This window comes from Capra hircus, chromosome 17 (assembly GCF_001704415.2).
Source record: "Capra hircus breed San Clemente chromosome 17, ASM170441v1, whole genome shotgun sequence".
Taxonomy (NCBI): Eukaryota; Metazoa; Chordata; class Mammalia; order Artiodactyla; family Bovidae; genus Capra; species Capra hircus.
In genome coordinates, this window is record NC_030824.1 from 2,802,627 (window position 1) to 2,818,627 (window position 16,001).

The 16,001-nt window shown below is 44.1% G+C and overlaps 1 protein-coding gene across 1 annotated transcript in view; it reads right to left on the reverse strand.

The window, feature by feature from the left end:
- The window catches only part of KREMEN1 (kringle containing transmembrane protein 1), a 54,359-nt gene that overhangs the window by 13,154 nt on the left and 25,204 nt on the right, over positions 1-16,001 (reverse strand). Inside the window, exon 4 of the mRNA XM_018061042.1 lies at positions 2,959-3,083. Coding sequence (XP_017916531.1) covers positions 2,959-3,083 — 125 coding nt within the window. The remainder of the gene's footprint in view (positions 1-2,958; positions 3,084-16,001) is intronic.

A 16,001-nucleotide genomic window follows, 5' to 3' on the forward strand; every position in this document is an offset into this window, starting at 1 on the left:
TCAGAATAGACTCAGACACACTATACGCAGAATGGTATTCTGAGGCTGGCTCCTTTCCCTCAGCATAGTCTCTCTGAGGCTCCTCTGAACTGACCTAGAGTTTGCTGAGTGGCAGTTTATTGCATGAGTGTACCGCAGGTTGCTAATCCATTGAGTTGTTTTGTTTTTCATGATTATAAAACAGAGCTGCTATAAACATTTGTGTTTATTTCTGTGTGAACATAGGCTTTCCTTTCTCTAGGGTAAATATCTAGAAATGGGATTTCTGGGTTGTAATTTCTCTACCTTATTAATATTTGCTTTTGTCCTTAAAAAAAAAATCACAGCCATCCTAGATTAATTATTGTATGAAATGGTATCTCATTGATTTTGATTTGCATTTCCCTAAGACTAGTAATACTGAGCATCTTTACTGCACGAAGTGTAAAAAAATTTTTTTGATTGACCAACCTAGATAGAATATTGAAAAGCAGACATTTACTTTGCCAACAAAAGTCCGTCTAGTCAAGGCTATGGTTTTTCCAGTGGTCAGGTATGGATGTAGAGCTGGACTGTGAAGAAAGCTGAGTGCCGAAGAATTGATGCTTTTGAACTGTGGTGCTGGAGAAGACTCTTGAGAGTCCCTTGGACTGCAAGGAGATCCAACCAGTCCATCCTAAAGGAGATCAGACCTGGGTGTTCATTGGAAGAACTGATGTTGAAGCTGAAAGCCCAATACTTTGGCCACCTGATGCGAAGAGCTGACTCATTGGAAAAGACTCTGATGCTGGGAGGGATTGGGGGCAGGAGGAGAAGGGGACGACCGAGGATGAGATGGCTGGATGGCATCACGGACTTGATGGACATGAGTCTGAGTGAACTCCGGGAGTTGGTGATCAACAGGGAGGCCTGGCATGCTGCGATTCATGGGGTCGCAAAGAGTCGGATACGACTGAGCGACTGAACTGACTGAACTGAACATAGGGAGAATGTTGAGCACATTGTCATGTGCTTATTGGCCATTTGTACATCTTCTGTGAAGAAACATGTATTCAATCCTTTGCTCATTTTTTAATTGGGCTGTTTATCTTTCTATTGTCACACTGTTAGAGTTCTTTATATATTTTGGGCATTAGATCTTTATTCAGATATATGTTTTGCAAATATTTGCTCTGTGAGTTGCTGTTTCATTTTCTTAATAATGTCCTTGATACATAGAGATTTTAAATTCTGATGAAGTCCAATTTATTTTTTCTTTGATTGTCTGTGCTTTTGGTATCCTAACTGAAAAAATCATTGCCTCATCCAAGGTCATGTATATCTGTACCCATATTTCTTCCTAAACCTTTATAGTTTTAGCTGCTACATGTAGGTCTGTGATCCATTTTAAATTAATTTGCATATATGAGGTAGGGGTCCAGCTTCATTTTTTTCCATGTGGATATCCAGTTTTCCCAGCATTGTTTGCTGAAAACACTGTTTTTTTCCCATTGAATGATATGGCGCCCTTGACAAATATCAATCAGCCATAAATAATACTATCAGTCAAGCGAGTGGTTGCTTGCAAAAGATTGAGCATGTAAGTACATCTATGGAGGATAATGGGAACCAGGTTTATCACTATTAGAGAAGGGGCCCAGAGAAAACGGGAATGAAGCCTGCAGCGCTGGGCAGGGATTGACATTACTAGTACAGTGCATGGTTTCTGACATGTATAATAAATAACACATATTTATTATATACTATGTATACTACTACTATATCTTTATATATAAAGATATATAAATTATTATTGATTAATATAAATAATAATATGGCCATAAATAATGATGTCTGGACTCTAAATTCTATTTCCTTCAGCTTCTATGTCCATCTTTATGCCAGTACTGTAGCTCTTTTTTCAGTATGTCACTGCTCCCAGGCCCTCTTAGTGGAAAGAGCTGGGAAATACATATGTATATACAAACACACATACACACACTTTCATATTTATGTTTCTTTCCTTTTTGTTTTCTTTCGCCGCATCATGTGGCATGTGGGATATTATGTCCCCAACCAGGGATGAAACCTGTGCCTCCTGCAGCGGAGGTGTGGAATCTTAATTACTGGCAACTACCACAAGGCCTATATATTATTTCTGTATCTCTCTCTCTACATATATGTCAGGAACCACGCACTGTACTAATAACGTCAATCCCTGCCCAACTCTGCAGGCTTCACTCCAGTTTTCTCTGGGCCCCTTCTCTAATAGTGAGAAACCTGGTTCCCATTATCCTCCACAGATTTACCTAACATGCCCAATCTTTTGCAAGCAACCAATCACTTGATCATGTTGGGCCAACTGCCTTGCTCAGCCTCTGCCTCAGACAGGCCTTGAGCACTGCCAGTCTATTCTCCTTGCTTGGGCCTGATTAATGGCCTTTTGATGAAATTATTAAGGAAGGAATGAAGGATGGAAGCAAAGGAGGGAGGAAAAGACTTCTTTTTTTGATAAAACAAACAAAAGCATTATTGAACCTTAATGACTGACGAATGACTTTAAGATAGAAGAATGGACAGAATGGAAAGAAAATATTTTGGACTGGTATCCAGGCAAGGGCCCCTTAATGTATCCAAGTAGTAACCACTACCTTGGCTTATTCTCAGATCCACTCCCCTGGAGCCAGAGATGTCTCTGCTCATAACACACAGGGGCTGGAGGAAACACATGACTCTGCTGGAGGTCAAGCTGGATGCAGGTACTGGGGCGTTTCCTTTTTGCTCTCAGTCTTTGGACAGAGCGCTGCCTCACGCCGCAGAATCCCAAGCTCCACTCTTCCCCCAACTTCTCTTTGGCAGAAAAGTACAATTGTAATGGCTTCACAGGTTGTTGTTGTGTTTAACAATTTAAATAATTTAAATACATTTTAAATGATATCTCAGCAGAATGCATTTAGACCTTCATCTTTTTCCATAGATATAAAGCCACAGAGCCATTACCTTGAACCTTTGACTCCGACAAAAACTGATGCAGTTTTGTATGGTGAGTTTGTTAGACGTTTTACTGGTGCCAGTTAGAGGAGGTGGGTTTCCATGATCCTTGTAGCAGCCAAGGTTTCCAGGCACTGGAGAAAAAAGAAAAACAAAAGAATTTCACAACATCTGGCTGTGAAACACCAAGAAGGAAAAGCGTGTTGTGCCAGGTACTTTCATCTCAGCCCATATTTCCATTCCTAAAGTGCAAATAAATAGCAAGCAGCAAGTGTTAAAAATGGAAGTCTTGGTGCCCTCTGCTAACTGCTACATCTTTGTTTTATTTTGACAAGTATGTGAAGCCCATAAAACCGACCCTAAGATTTTTTTTACTTGTTGATAAATATTGATAGAATTTAGTATTGACAAGAACTAGGCATAGATTCTTAAAAACAGAGAAACTATAATATATAAATTATGTCTCAGAGTCACTGGAGGACAAAAAAAAAAGCTCTTGGAAGCTACCATCCTATGCCTTGTATCTCCCTAGTCCCCTCAAAAAGCCCCAGAAGTTGGTTTTACCAGGTCATTTCGTGAATTTAATAGTTTCCTATTGCTGCTGCAATAAATGACCACAAACCTAGTGGCTTAAAGTAGCATAAATTCATCATCTTACAGTTGCGGAGGTCAGAAGTACTAAATGGGTCTAAGGGGACTAAAATCAAGGTGTCAGCAGAACTCTGGCTCCTCCTGAGGCTCCAGGGCACAGCCTGCCCCTTGCTGTCTCCTGAAGAAGCTGCGCCCATTCCTCAGCTGTGGCTGCACCACTCCAGCCTCTGCCTTCCCCCTCTGCTTCTGTCATCACAGCACCTTCTCTGCCTCTCATCCCCCTGCCTCTCTGTTACACGCCCTGTGTGATGACACTGGCGCACCAGGTACTTCAGGAAAATCTCCCCATGTCAAAATTCTCATCTGCATCACGTGTGCCACTTAAGGTAACATGTCTGAAGATTCTGGGGGTGAGAACGTAGACTTTTGGGGAGGGGGATTATTCTGTTTACCACAGTGGACGTATTAGCGTTTCACAACTACAAAAGTCAGATGGTCTAGTCTAGTAGACAAAGCTGCAACTGAGAATAAAGAAACCTAAATATATGTGACCCCACCTCCTGGTGTTTGTGCCCCTGTGTGATTCCCTCCCCTGGAGTGTGGGCTGGACAAGGGATTTGTTTTTGCCCAACAGAATGTGGTAGAGTTGAGGGGAGTTACTTCTGCGACTGGACTACAAGAGCTCTGACTTTGGTCTTGCCAGTCGACTCTCTCTACTGCCTTCTTGGCTTATATATTCTAATAGAGCAATGTATCACATCAGAGGTCATAAGAATGGCCTTCAGCCAATAGCCAGCAAGAAGCTGAGACTTCCAGTTTCTGCAGACACTGAATCCCACCAAAAGCTATGCGTGCCTGAAGGAGATCCTCCCCAGCAGAACCTTCAGATGAGATCCCGGCCCTGGCAGATGCCTCACCGGAGACCTTGAGGCAGAGGACCTGGTCAACCATGTCCAGATCTCCTGACCTACAGAAAGTGTGAGTGACAAATGTGTGTGCTCACTGAATTTTAGAGTGATCTGTTACAGCAGTAGATGACTAACACACCTATATAACATGCATCTAAATATATGCTCACTGAGTAAAGGAATGTATTTTGAGCCACAGACAAATTATGGCTTCCTAGGTGGCTCAGCTAGGCTCACTAAAGAATCTGCCTGCCAAAGCAGGACACACAGTGTTGATCCCTGGGTCGGGAAGATCCCCTGGAGAAGGAAATGGCAATCCACTCCAGTATTCTCTCCTGGGAAATCCCATGGAGAGAGAAGCCTGGTGGGCTACAGTCCATGGGGTAACAAAGGGTTGGACACGACTTAGCGACTAAACGACAATGGACAAACGGACCTGTCTGCCCCTTTGTTTTTCATCTGTGTTATTAATTTATGGAATCACTCCACCATCAGATGAAGCCCTTTCCCTATAGTCTCTATCTGGCTCCTTACAGTTCACATCACTCAAGATAAAAGACACGAATGAGGTCTGGTCCTAGAAGCACTTCTAAGCCAGTCAGAGTTACATATTATCCAATTCCAAAGTGAGACATATAGATTCTTAGAAAGCACTTTTTGTTTAAGACTGGAAAGCAGCATGGTCCAATTGAGTAAACTTTACACCCATACTAGTTTTTGGCACATAAGAATACACACACGTGCACACACACACATACACTTTTCAATTTCTGCCACCATCTACATCTAACCAGCTCATTTTAAACTGGCAGGAAGCTAACCCAAAGAGTCACCCTCCCCCCGTCTAAGCAAAGTGGTTACCCTTCTCCCTTGCGTCACACATGGGTCAAATATAACAAATGTGGCTCACCACACAAATGTTAAAATGCATCTTTCGGAAACAAACCAAATCTCTATAGTAGCAAATGTAAACAGAAAAGATCTAGGCAGTAGGAGTTCAGCATTCAGTGGGGGCCTGGCTTGGGAAAGGCTGGGCTTTAGAGTTTAAACAAATGCAGTGAGCTAAGCATCTCTAGTTAGGGGTGTATCGTATAAGCTTGTTAAAGGGGCCTTACACATGGAAACCTGAAGCATGCGTTTAATGGTTTTTAATAAGAGCTACTTGATTGTGATCATCTTGGTCATTTACTCTGATTTCTGTCTCATTTATTCCATTCCATGCTCACAAATAGGCATGTTATTATGTATTTATTTATAGACAGCCCAAGGCACAGAATCATAAATGTTAACATTAGACATAAACAAGGTCATGGTTTGCGTGGATGCAGCTGGAACCTATCAGGTTTATTCACAACAATTCGGTAAGCAAATTCAGGGAGCTCATGTTCAGTTCCAGGAGGGCAGTGAGGCTCCAGAACACCCCAGGGAGACAGAACCTGGAAACCAGCCCACACCATGCTGCTGCTCCCTCCGTCTGGACAACAGTGGCCTTAGTATCATCCTTGACAACATGTCAACTGCCTGCCAGACACTGTCCTTTCTATCTCCTAAAATACTTCAGACACCTGTCCACCTCTCTATCCAGGCTGCTATTTCCCTGGTTTAGGCCACTGTCCCCTCCCATCCGGGGCTTCCCAGGTGGTGCTAGTGGTAAAGAATCTGCCTGCCAATACAGGAGACACAAGAGATGTGGGTTCAATCCTAGGGCCAGGAAGATTCCCTAAATAGGAAGTAGCAACCTACTCCAGTATTCTTGCCTGGAAAATTCAATGGACAGAGGAACCTGGTGGGCTACAATCCTTGGGGTTGCAAAGAGTCAGACATGACTGAGAACACACACCTCTCCCACTCAGACTATTCTATCAGCCTCCTGTTCCATCTCCCTGTTTCTAGGCTCACCCTACTCTAATCTAGTTAGTACACTGCAACCAGAATAACCTTTACAGTACATTCCAGGCAGAAAGAAGGCCAAGGGCAAAGGCCTAAGGCAAGAATGACCCTGGTTTTTTTAGGAACACAAGGAAGTGAGTGTGACCAGTGAAAGAGAGACGGGAAGGCACCAGGAGCTACAGAGGTATGCAGGGGCCCTGCCTGAAACCCTCAGAGCTCCTGGGTCATCCTCTAGGATCAAGTCCAAACTCACACATGGGACCCAAGGCCCTACCTGATCCATGCTGCTCCTCTATCCCACCCCCTCAGCATGACCCCTCTCTCTGTCCCTCGGCTCACATTCTATATGAAACCCAAGATACATTATAGTGTATCTGCAAGTTGCCCACATGCACATGGCTCTCTGGCCTCTGGCCTTTCTTACAAGCTGTTCCTTCTGCTTAGAACACTCTTCTCTGCCTAGGATGGCAGCCTGAGCATCATTCCCCTCGGGAAGCCCCACAGGCCTCCCGTCATCCTCCTATTCCACAGAGAACGTTGCACGCCCCTGTGGTGTGCTCCTGTAGCAGCCTGCGCGAAACCTGATTCTAAACACCTGTTTACGTCTCATTCGTCGATTAACCATGAACTTAAGGGCCAGACTGTATCTTCTGCACACCATTGTATTCCCAGGGCCTGGTATGGTCCCAGCCATACAGTGGGTGCCCTGAAACTGGGTGCTCAATGAACAGATGTGTCCCACGTTGCCAGCTAAACTTGTGGAGAGTGTGGGTTAAGGTACCTGTCAGGCAGCAGGGAGTCAAGAGTGCAGAGCAGAGACAGGAGAGCTGACCTGCATCTTGACGTCCACTTAGGTTTTGACTTCTGTCTTCTTTGGCTAGCTAGAAACACCACTCCAGATAACCAGGTTCTCCACTAGAGGTTAACTTTAAAAGGTAAAATTCTATCTTCATCATTTTGGATGAAACTTCTAAAATGCATTAGATAGTTAAAAAAAAACACAAACAACTTAGTTTAACCTACGTCCTTTGTTTCTGGGTGGCTTGAGGTCACCAGATGTATGTCACCAAATGGCCCCAGACTGTGTGCTTTCCTGTGTTCTTGTGTCTGACTCTAACAGTTAATCAGTCTCCATGGTTACAGCTGGGGCTGCTGAACCTTCAGAATATTAGCACTGGAAGGAGTCTTAGTGCTTACTTGCTACTGTCAGTGCCTGTGGTCTTGACTTAGCTTCTTAATTTGCTGCTTCTTAGGCTTAGGCTTATGAACTTCACTGGTGGCTCAGAAGGCAAAGGATCTGCCTGCAGTGCAGGAGACCCAGGTTTGATCCTGGGGTTCGATCCTCGGGAAGATCCCCTGGAGAAGGAAATGGTAACCCATTCCAGTATTCTTGTCTGGAGAGTTCTATGGACAGCAGAGCCTGGCAGGCTACAGTCCATGGGGTCGCAAAGAGTTGGACACAACTGAGCAATTAACACTAAAAACTAAGTAGGCTTACAACAAAACTATCGAGCTTATTAGAACTGTGTGGAAAAAAAGAACAGTTTCTGAAAGAGGGGAGGCCTCTACGTTTCCTTCTCGATTTCGGCTGTCCATACAGTAGCTCAGAGCTTTTGTTTGTTTGCCTACTTCCCAGTTCTTGGCAATGTTCTGAAGGGCGCTGGTGCTACCATCACCCATCCAGAAGCAACCAGCGTTTTGCAACAATCACAAATGTGGGCTTTTGACAGACAGACCCCAGGGTGAACTTGGGTCCCTCTGCCATGGCCCTTCTAAGCTCGGGTTCATCCACAGTGGATGGTACGGGCCTCAAACGGTTCTTGTGAGAATTAAAATTAGATAATGTAAATAAAGTATACACCACAAGGCCTGGCAATATAGTATGTGCTGAATAAACACTGTTTGCTATCATTACATACAAAAAGGCTTTCACCATTTCCCACACAAACCAGAATAACCTGCTGGGTTGATAGAAGAGTAAAGCAGCACTGAATTAAAAGATAAGATCAAAGGCAGTTATCTTGGAAAACTGGATTTGATTCCAGATATTAAAATGTTCACCTCTACATCTAGGTAGATCCAGTGCACTGCCATGCAAGCCTTTCCCATGAAACCCAGAGCCCTTTCAGTAAGGCAGACAGGAGATGAGTTTCCTAGGTGACCGAGAAGAAGCCACAGTTCGGCCAGGCTAAGGGCCCTGAGTGGGGGATACACGAGAGGCTGTTCTCCCTGGAGAGCAGAGGTCAGCTCCAGAGTGCTCACGCCACAGCTTTTCCCTTGGCGTCCCTCTCCTGATAAGGCCAGTCTGGGAGCTAAACGAAAGTGACTCCTTAAGATGAAGGGCTAAGTCTGCAGACACGTTAGTCCCTCGGCGCTCTGTGTACCGCAAGGCCAGCCTTTGAGGGCTGTCGCTGCTGCTGACTATCACTGGAAAGTGTGGCTCCAAGTCTCGCCAGAGAAGACACGTCATTGTCGTCTTCAAAAGCATGACTGGTCAGCTGAGTGGATTTCCAGACCATGTCCCACCCTGAGTTCTTCCCAGAAGCAGGGAGGGAAAGTCAATTTGTAAAAGGATATTTGTTCTCAAATTCCTTTTTTACTTTCAAGACCACTTTAAAGTCCTGTGGCTTGGTCATGCATTTTTTTTCTCTTACCAAAGAGGCTTCCACATTTTCAATTTTTAAAGATCATCTGAAAATATAAATGGACCCCTTGTTTACCACATTTGGTGCTTTAAAATGTGACAGTTAATTACCAACAACCTTTTCAGAGATTCAGGGTTCTTGACAGAGGTAAAAGTTTTAGAGGTAGCTGAGGGAAGATGGTTCTCTCTTCAGATTAACCCAGGAACTACTGTCTTCTCACTGCCATAAGCATGTTGGGAACCAACCATGCAGACTTGCTAAACAGCCTTTACAACTGGATATAACTGTGGTCTCACTTTGAAGGTGCACCTCACACCTCCACAGGGCCTCCATGGCCAACAGCCCTTCTCTGAGAACCATCGTCTTGGAGGACCTGCTGTTGGCTGGGGGCAGGCCTGCGAGCCCCATCCTTGGCCACTGCTGATCCCCACTGGGGTCATCAGACTCCCTCTCCCAGGAAGTTGGAATTAGGATTCTAGGTATTAAACTGCAGGCACAGGACTTGTGGGATTCGGTCAAGCCTGTATTAAGGCAACAAGCCACGTCTGGGCCACGTGACTGGATAAGTGAGCTGATTCTGTTGGTCCACAAAGAGGAAGAAGAATGGACTCTATACTGAGAGAGAGGCGCTGAGAGTGAGACCGTGCGGCCCCACAGACAGATGGTAAGTGTGGGCACCTCCTTCCCAGGTTCTAGGACACAGGGATTGGATTCTGTGATATTCTCCCAACACCCTTCCAATAAATCTCTTGCGCTCAAGTTAGCTTGAGTGAGTTCTATTCCTTGCAGACAATTCTTGACAAAGAAGAAAGCCTGCCCTTTATTGTAAAAGTTCAATCTGAATAAAATCTTCAGCTGGTAATTTGCATAAGAAGTCCTGATCCATCATTGTGTTGTCTACTGCCAAATCTGAGAGATCTGTTTAAGAAACCGGAAGCAAAGTTTCTCTCTTGCATTTTAGAAAACTCTGCCCTGGCTCTGGGGAACATCTTTTACATTATCTTACAAATAAAATCTGGCCCTTAGGAAACTATGCAGCGATTGCTTGTTTTACTTTTTTATACTAAAAAATAAAGATTTTTTATTAAGCACTGTAAGTTGCATTCAATAGCCTTCAGATACACCACACCACAACCCATCTACAATCAATCGAACCCAACAGCAGTTCATTCTCTCACAATCCATGAGTTAGGGTGAATCTTCCTTCAACTCACAGTCAGGTCCTACTCAGGTCTTGTGGGCAGGGACTGGGAAATTACATATCATTTCTGATCACTAATGTGTGATGAAATGCATCGGGAGAATTTTATGAAAATGAATAAATGATTCTGTTTACAATGTACACTGTTTGAAAGTATTAACAAAACACCAAAATGATATATGTATACTGGCTTCTACTAACTCCTCGACGGGAAAGTTCCAAGAACAAGCAAGTTTCCTGCTACAGAAGGCGGGGTGGGGCGGGGCGGGGGGTGGGGCAGGTGAAGCTGATTATTATAAACATCATAATGTCATTCACTACCTTCTGCCTTCACACTGGTGCCTCAGGAGCTGAATTCTCTCTTCTGGAGGAGAAGGGAATAAGGAACTAAGCATACATGAGATGATGCCATTGATAGTCCTATCAGATGACCAGTCATTTCAAAAACTTCCCTCAGAGCATCAATAGGTTAGGTGTGGATTATTCCATACTCTCAGCCCATGACCATGAGCACCCTGTATTCCATCCTGTCCAACTACAACTTCCTTTAAAAACCTGAGAGTTGCCAGCTTGGTCCAAGTCCTACCATAACATGGCCCCATTCTAACTCTGCAACTTTTCTTTTTTGGCCATGCCATGCAACCTGCAGGATCTTAGTTCTCTGACCAGGGATCCAAACCAAGCCCCATGCAAGTGACAGCACGGGGTCATAACCACTGGAGCTCAAGGGAAGTCCCTCTACCTCCGTAACTTTATTTCTAAATATCAGTTCTCATTTTCAGTCACTCTGATTCTTCTACTCATGTCTGAGTCTCATAGCGACTCACCCAAATAAGTAAGTAAACAAGGCCTTGTCTTCCCCTATGAAATTTTACCCTTGGGGAAGGCAGGAAAAGTTCCTAAGGGTTCTGACCCCCATAACGACCCTGATGTATCACAGAGACAGTTCTCCTCTGGCAGGAGTTCCTTCTTTGAAAGTGAATTTCTGGGGATAGAACATGGTAAACCGTCTCCAAAGGAGGCTCTAATAATTTCCTCCCTTCTCATACATGTGTGCGACTCCCCACTTTCAACTTGGAACCAATTTCCTCTCCTCTTGAATCAGTACTGACCTTGTGACTTCCTTTGATTAATAGAATATGGTGGACTTCTGAGTTCATCTTCCTGAATGAGGAGGGCTTTCCCTGTATGTGAGCCTCAATCTAATCAGCCCTGGTTTTCAAGGTTCCCACTCAGTTCCTCTCTGTCCACTCCTTTCCTTGGGCAGCGTAACTCCCACCGACATGCAAAGCAGTCCCGTGTCCCTCCTCTAAGTCTCTGTCTGTCTGTTTGTTCCCTGACCTGTGAGGCCCTGACCCCTCCAGCCCCTCTGGCCTTTCTCCCTAATGATGCCTCCAGCTCCCCAACCCTCACCGAGCCCTCTCAACTTCAAAAACTCACAGCTCTCTACCACATAACTCAATCTTATTTATATAATTGGTGGCTGGTCTCCAATTTTCTCCTGTGTTTATAGCTCAGATTCCTAATTACATCATAAGATTGAGGGTGGGACTATTCCTTATGTTCATGTGTATTTTTTACAGGCCAGTGCTGGTATAAAGATTATCAGTAAAATTGTCCTTACTGATCTGAATGATTTTCCCTTTTTAACCTACTAATATGCTTTAGAACATTTTTTAAATGCAACATATATAACTGTCGCTGAGGAAAATGTCCACTTGGTTCAGAAAGTCTCAATTTTTTAATGAGAAATTAAATAACATCCACTGCCAAAAACAATGAGTAATCAAGATATGCTTGTTCTGAAACCATAAAACTGTACTGTCAGAGGAATGCAGGGCATCCGGTGTTCCCTGAGCACAGGGTCACACTAGGCCCCAGGGGAACAGCCTCCAGGCAAGCAGTTGAGGCACACTCCAGGGCCCTGGGGCCAATCAGATAATACAGGACTGGACAGCAATAAAACAAAGGTTGGGAAGAACCTGTTTAGGAATTGGATATTAGGAACATGCCAGTGGTAGTCCACACCTTGGAGGCAGCACAGGCCACCACAGTCCCTGCCCATACTTTTCTGCCTACCTTCTGCTAGGTCCCTGGACTCAGAGACATGTGTATTTTACTCATTTAATCTTCAAAATGACCCTGGAAGGTAGAGATGAGGAGACCAAGGCTAACAGAGGAGTCATTTTGCCGCGAGCTATAAGCAAGTGATGATTCCAACCTGAGGTGAAGGACTTTGGAGGCCGAGTTCTTTCCACTGGATTGTGTTGTCTCTTCCTGGGAGAGATACGACAGTCACATCAGCAAGCATATTTGGTGAGCATCTATTACAGCCTGCATCCAGTCCCATCACTTCATGGCAAACAGATGGGGAAACAATGGAAACAGTAATAGACTTTATTTTGGGGGGCTCCAAAATCACTGTAGATGGTGACTGCAGCCATGAAATTAAAAGACGCTTGCTCCTTAGAAGAAAAGCTATGACCAACCTAGAGAGCATATTCAAAAGCAGAGACATTACTTTGCCAACAGAGGTCTGCCTAAAGCTATGGTTTTTCCAGTAGTTATGTATGGATGTGAGAGTTGGACTACAAGGAAAGCTGAGCACCGAAGAACGGATGCTTTTGAACTGTGATATTACAGAAGACTCTTGAGTGTCCCTTGGTCAATCTTAAAGGAAATCAGTCCTGAATATTCATTGGAAGGACTGATACTTTGGCCACCTGATGTGAAGAACTGACTCATTGGAAAAGACCCTGATGCTAGGAAAGATTGAAGGCAGGAGGAGAAGGCAACAACAGAGGATGAGACGGTTGGATGGCATCACCAATTTGATGGACATGAGTTTGAGCAAGCTCCAGGAATTGGTGCTGGACAGAGAAGCCTGGTGTGCTGCAGTCTGTGGGGTCACAAAGAGTTGGATACGACTGAGCGACTGAACTATTAAAGCCTGCACTGTGCAAGGGGCTGTAGAAGACTGTTAAAATATATGGTTTGAGGGGGGAAAGCCCCCATAAATTCTATTAGCACCCCTCCGTAAACAGACATACAGTCCAAATAAAATGAGAGCCCCACTGAGCAAATACAGGTTTCAAAGAAACCTCGGGTCCCCACCACTTCAAGGTCTGTCCCTCACAGAGATTCTAGAACCTGTGCCTGTATTTGAACAGTTTAGTCCGGTTGGGAAAACAAACATAAAAAATAAATCATCAAAAAAGGATTCTGACCGCTAATTCTGGTAACCTAAAAGGGTTCATTCACTTAAAAGGTGAAAAATGAGACTGCATAAAGTACAGTATTAATGTTCATTTCAATTTCAATATTGCTTTGGCTATGGGCTATAGTTTGAGGTTTCATTATTTAGCTGTAAAGTGTTAGTGACGTGCAGAGATGTGTCTTTTTCAAGGTGAAGTTCAGAGCAACAGGAACACGGTGTTGGGAGAGACCCTGAGGCTGGGACAAGGCCGCTGATGAATGGTTTCATGCCAAGGGTCCACCTGTGGGGAGCCCCTTCCCAGCTGAGAACAGCTGGGCCGAGAACACCCGTGGAGACGGGCCCAACGTGTCCAGAATGGCTCTGCCTGCAGTGAATGCTTCCTGGATACTAACGCAGCCTGCTTACTCCTGGGGCCTGGGATTTCCCAAACTCAGAGGAGAAAGGAGATGGTTTGGGGCTAACAGCTTGAACTGCAGACCCTCTGTCGCCACTGAGTTAATCCTTTGGTTTTCCCAGTGTTGAAAAGCAATCCTAATAATTCAGCATACTATCAGAATTTCAAACACAAATTCCCAAACAATCCCCAAAGAAAAACTCTTAAGAATGACCTCAACTCTAGCCTGATTCCATCCCAAGCCCCCCACTTTTAAGGAAATAAAGGAAATGGGGCTGTTCACAAGTCCTGGGAGGGAAAGGGCACTGGTTGGTCTTGCCATGAAGAGTCCTAGACTCAAATCCTATTTGGCTCAGAGGGTAATCCTCATCAAATCACTTAACCACTCCAGCTTCATTTTCTCATCTGACCAAGGAGGACAGGAGGGAGGGAACATACCACCTGCTTCACAGAATTGTTGAAAAGGTAATGTGAATATAAGTGCTTTACATATGAGGTACTCAATAATAATTGAAAAAAGCTAAAACATTAAAAAATTACTTCTGACATTAAAATGCAAAACGTGCTGACAGAAGCAAAACATTTTCTGTAGTTGAGGGCCTGCCTTGACCATCACTGCCAAAGTGCCCTTGGCTTTTTACTCAAAGTCTGAAGTTTAGAAACTCTAGTGCTCGCTTTGGCAGCACATACACTAATATTGAACTTTAAAAACTCTTATTAGGGATCACAATTAGAAGCTTTCAAACCCTGCTCTTTTGGGTTGCATTTCTATAAGGAACAACAAATCTGTTTGAACAAAGTCAGGGTGTCATTTAATTAAAAGTAACTTAAGCCAGTGAGGTCACTGACCAAAGGTCCCAAGTGGCAGAGGTGCTGTTGCTGGCGTCCTCCTAGGGCAAGTCTGGGAGAATGATGCCACCAGGAGAGAACTTCTCCTGGATTAGGAGGGAGGAACAATGCCCCGAATCCCTGACACAGAGGCTTAGGAAGTAATGGAGAAGGGCTTCCTTCTGACCCTGGCACTCCCCCAGGCCTCATCACTGTCTTTCTGGGTCAGGTTTTGTACCCAGACCATGATCTGGCCCCGTCTAATTTTTCTCAGACCTCATTTCCTGACCTTTTTTTCTTAAAACCGATGTCTTAGCAACACTGATGTGCATGAGAATTCCAGTGTGTGTGTGTGCACGCATGCAAACTTTTCCCTCTGCCCCACCCTACCCTGGCTGCTTAAAGTGCAGTTCTGCAGTGCCATTATCCCAGGGGCCTGTTAGAAACACAGAATCCCAGGTCTGTCCCAGAGCTACTGAATGAGAACCTGCACGTTAATAAGCAATAGTGATGGTAGGTACCGTAAAGTGGGAGAAGCCCTGCACTAAGGCCCTATTTCTTCCAGAAGCCCTCTGGCAAAGCAGCCCTGCCACCCGCCTGTGCAGAGCAGACCCCCCTCTTCCGTGCTCCCGTCCTTCTGTTCATCTCACGTAGGCAGAGCATCTCACATATGCTCATCTATTTATGTACTGCCTTCAGTTCTAAACTAGGGGTTCCCCACTGGCTGCAGACCATGCCACCCCTGTGTCCCCTACTATATGGTTAGAGCTTAAATAATGTCGTTTGACACAGCTAATCACTTCTAAGGTCCTTGTGATTTTAAACTTTAATAACTAATTTTAAATAAATTTAATAACTAACAGTATTAAACTTATTAAAAGTTTAATAACTAACCCAAATACCTATGAACTATGTTTAAAAAGTACAGTTTAGGTGAGTCATGTTATACACTTGAATCTGGATACTTTGAATGTGTTTACACATTCAGTTTAAAATTCTTTAAACATTACAAATTTTTTCAGTATTACAAAAACTATTTTTTGTAATTGAAACTTTCAAGCATACACAAAATGTAGGAAAGAATATGAGCCCTTACCCAGCATCAACAAATAGCTGCTTTAGAAAAAATATTCTTATTTCATCTGTTTCCCCTGCACCCGTCCCACCCACTCACTCTTTGGAAGGCTAGATCACTTAAAACAAATCTCAGATATACTATAACTTCAGTGTGTATCTGTAATTTAAAAGGGCTCTCTCTATATGCATGCCATCACTGTAGCTATTACAGTTAACAGTGATTCCTTAATATAATCTAACACTGTCAGGATTCAAATTTCCCTAATTCAAAGGGGAATTTTTATAGTTGAGTGTGTAGAAA